The sequence below is a fragment of the Bombina bombina genome, chromosome 4 (genome assembly GCF_027579735.1).
Source record: "Bombina bombina isolate aBomBom1 chromosome 4, aBomBom1.pri, whole genome shotgun sequence".
NCBI lineage: Eukaryota > Metazoa > Chordata > Amphibia > Anura > Bombinatoridae > Bombina > Bombina bombina.
The window spans coordinates 256,896,837-256,900,307 of record NC_069502.1 but is presented as its reverse complement, the minus strand read 5'-3'; the positions used below and the strand labels follow the sequence as shown (position 1 = coordinate 256,900,307).

Genomic DNA, 3,471 nt, shown 5'->3' with positions numbered 1-3,471 from the left:
ATAGGTAAATTTGTATTTATTTTAGCTATGTAGTTATTAAATAGTTAATAACTATTTAGTAACTATTCTACCTAGTTAAAATAAGTACAAACTTGCCTGTAAAATAAAAATAAACCCTAAGCTAGATACAATGTAACTATTAGTTATATTGTAGCTAGTTTATGGTTTATTTTACAGGTAAATTTGTATTTATTTTAGCTAGGCAGTTATTAAATAGTTAATAACTATTTAATAACTATTGTACCTAGTTAAAATAAATACAAACTTGCCTGTAAAATAAAAATAAACCCTAAGCTAGATACAATGTAACTATTAGTTATATTGTAGCTAGTTTATGGTTTATTTTACAGGTAAGTATTTAGTTTTAAATAGGAATTATTTAGTTATTAATAGTAGGTTTTATTTAGATTTATTTTAATTACATTAAAGTTAGGGGTGTTAGGGTTAGGGTTAGACTTAGGTTTAGGGGTTAATAAATTTAGTATAGTGGCGGCGACTTTGGGGGCGGCAGATTAGGGTTTAATAAATATAGGTAGGTTGCGGCGATGTTAGGGACAGCGGATTAGGGGTTAATAATATTTAACTAGTGTTTGTGATGCTGGAGTGCAGCGGCGTAGGGGTTAATATACTTAGTATAGTGGCGGCGATGTTAGGGGCGGCAGATTAGGGGTTAATAAGTATAAAGTAGGTGTCGGCGATGTCGAGGACGGCAGATTAGGGGTTAATAAGTGTAAGATTAGGGGTGTTTAGACTCAGGGTTTATGTTAGGGTGTTAGGTGTAAACATAAATTTAGTTTCCCCATAGGAATCAATGTGGCTGTGTTACGGAGCTTTACGCTGCTTTTTTGCAGGTGTTAGGCTTTTTTTCAGCCGGCTCTCCCCATTGATGTCTATGGGGAAATCGTGCATGAGCACGTACAACCAGCTCACCGCTGACTTAAGCGGCGCTGGTATTGGAGTGTGGTATGGAGCACAAGTTTGCTCTACGCTCACTTCTTGTCTTTTAACGCCAGGTTTATAAAAACCTGTAATACCAGCGCTGTAGGGAAGTGAGCGGTGACAATAACGTGCAAGTTAGCGCCGCACCCCTCATAACGTAAAACTCGTAATCTGGCCATATAGTAGGTAAGATCAGTGCTCCCCTAAAAGCCATATTTTGCAAGCGGCCCAGCAGTGAAACAATTGCATTGAGTAGTGTTTGCTAATTGCAGGGTGTGGTCAGGACCGTCTTTAACACAGGGCAAAAGGGGCAGCTGCCCAGGGCCCAGTTTCTGTTGAGGGGCCCAAGAATTCTTAAAAAAAAATTTTTTTTTTTTTTCTGGTTCATACCAGACTGCTGATGTGTCATGTGACATGCCAAGCTTTTGCCATGTGCTGTTTTAGATGTGCACTGTGCAGCACTGAATGCAAAGACCTAACTCGGTATACAGCCATTCCCTCTGCATCAGAAAAGGTCTTACTGGGGTTACCACTGTTACCAGGTCACTGCTCTGGTGGTGGGGATTGTTTCTGGGTAGGGCTGACTGTAGGCGCATGCAGCAGAAAGCTGGAGCGGCAAGGGTGTGAGGATTTGAGCATCTGTGCAGCTGCATACACTGCTCTCTTCAGTCTTGAGGCTGTGTGACTCATCTCACACTGTATCCATGCAGCCTTGGACAGACAGCATCCAGTCTGCTGGTCCCCTTAGCCCTGCTCTTTCTGCTGTGGCCCTAAGATCAACTAACTGAAGTTTGTTAGGGGAACAGTGCTTTGTAGAAAGGTGTCAATGGGAAGAATAATTGAATGCACACACACCCCTCCCCATGCAGCATTGTCTAGTGCAGGGTGAGAGGGAACTTGTTCCTAGCAAAGAAGTGACATGTGCTGCTGTGGCTGATGTAATAGTGTCATGCTGATACTTTACACATTAATGTAAGGTTTATTTTTATAGTTTTTGTTTTCTCTCAGTCTCAGATTTTACAGCTTCCCATAGTAGTTCTGCTGTTCCAGTCAGTAAACTTATATTTGTCTGCACCTCCATGCTTCCTCCTCAGTCTTTACCTTGCTTTGCTCCCTAAATCTCTTTAACCAGCTAACCTCACACCAGAATCACATTCAAAAGAATATTAAATGAATCCACAGTGGAGGAATTGATATATTTATTTACTTATTAGTACTGCTTAGGTCCAGTTTCACATATTGCAATTTATTTCACTCCTGGGCTAATAATTAAAAAAAAAATGATTTAGTTGTTTTTTGGGATGTTAGGGTGGAGAGCGAAATTGCATGGGGGGGGGGGGGGCAAGAAAATGTTTGCCCAGGGTTCAGTCAATATTAAAGACGGCCCTGGGTGTGGTTCCCTAATTAACTGTTTCATTGGTGGGCCGCTTACAAAATGTTGCCTTAGAGGGAACACTGGGTAAGATTGATAATTGGGAACACATTAAAGGGGAGAAAATATTAGTTTACACTATCCCTTTAAGCCAAAACATTACAGTGGGAGCAGTCCCTATTTCTAGTATCACCTGAGACTCTTATACTGCATGTTGAGTAATCTGTAATATGCAAGTATGCAGGAAGCCCCCACCTCTATTATAATGAAATCACACTGCAATTCTCTGCTCTATTTATCCAGTCCATTATTTATTATTTTCTATTTCTGACCCTACACCCATCTAGTTCTGGTCTCACAAGCCCTCCCCTTTTCTCCAGTGAGGGATTATGTGGGTACACAGGCTCCTTTTGTTTGGTTAGGGAAAGAGAGCTCTGTCAGCATGTCCAGGCTAATGCCACCTCCCAATGACACCAGTGAGGCACAAAGGGAGCTAAGAGAGAACAGTGCAAGTGACACAAAATGGTGAGGGGGGGGGTTACAGGGACAGATATATAGGGATCTCATCAAACACCAGGAAACGTGCACAAGTGGCAGAATGTATAGGAAGCTCACACAGACCAATAAACAGACTGACAGTTTATTTAATAGTAGTATTGACACGCAGTACAGCATTACACAGACAAGTACCACACAGTGACTGCACAGGATGTTATTAAATGGGTGACAATGAAGCACATAACCTGTACTTACTCGTTGTGTTCCCGGACATCTGGATGATACATTTTGAATCCTTCCCAATTTCACGTGAGTTGAATGGTCGCACTCTGACTGCGACTTTCACTGACGCTCCCGCCATGTCCTGAAAAAAATATAAATGTTAACTTTCTTTCAGTATTACCTGCCTATTATCTGCTACTGTGTGATCCAGTGACAGTACGGTCTATCTCTGTGATATAGGTATGTGATTGCCTTTTACAGAGTGATCTCCCACAGTTGCAACAGTCCCAGTGTGACCCCCAAGTGGTATATGTTGCACGTGTTCTTCCCTAGCAGCATTTACCAATGTGTGATCCAAAGGGTAGTACGTGTACATGTGATCTTTCTTACCAGTGTCTCTCACTGATCTCCCTCAGCAGTGTCTGTCAGTGTGATCTCCC

General features: G+C 41.5%; 1 protein-coding gene across 1 annotated transcript in view; it reads right to left on the bottom strand.

Annotated features, from left to right (window-relative positions):
- The window catches only part of KIF1A (kinesin family member 1A), a 200,416-nt gene extending 197,246 nt beyond the window's left edge, over nt 1-3,170 (bottom strand). The window contains 1 exon segment of the mRNA XM_053711551.1: nt 3,065-3,170. Coding sequence (XP_053567526.1) covers nt 3,065-3,170 — 106 coding nt within the window.
- Between the last annotated feature and the right edge of the window lie 301 nt (nt 3,171-3,471).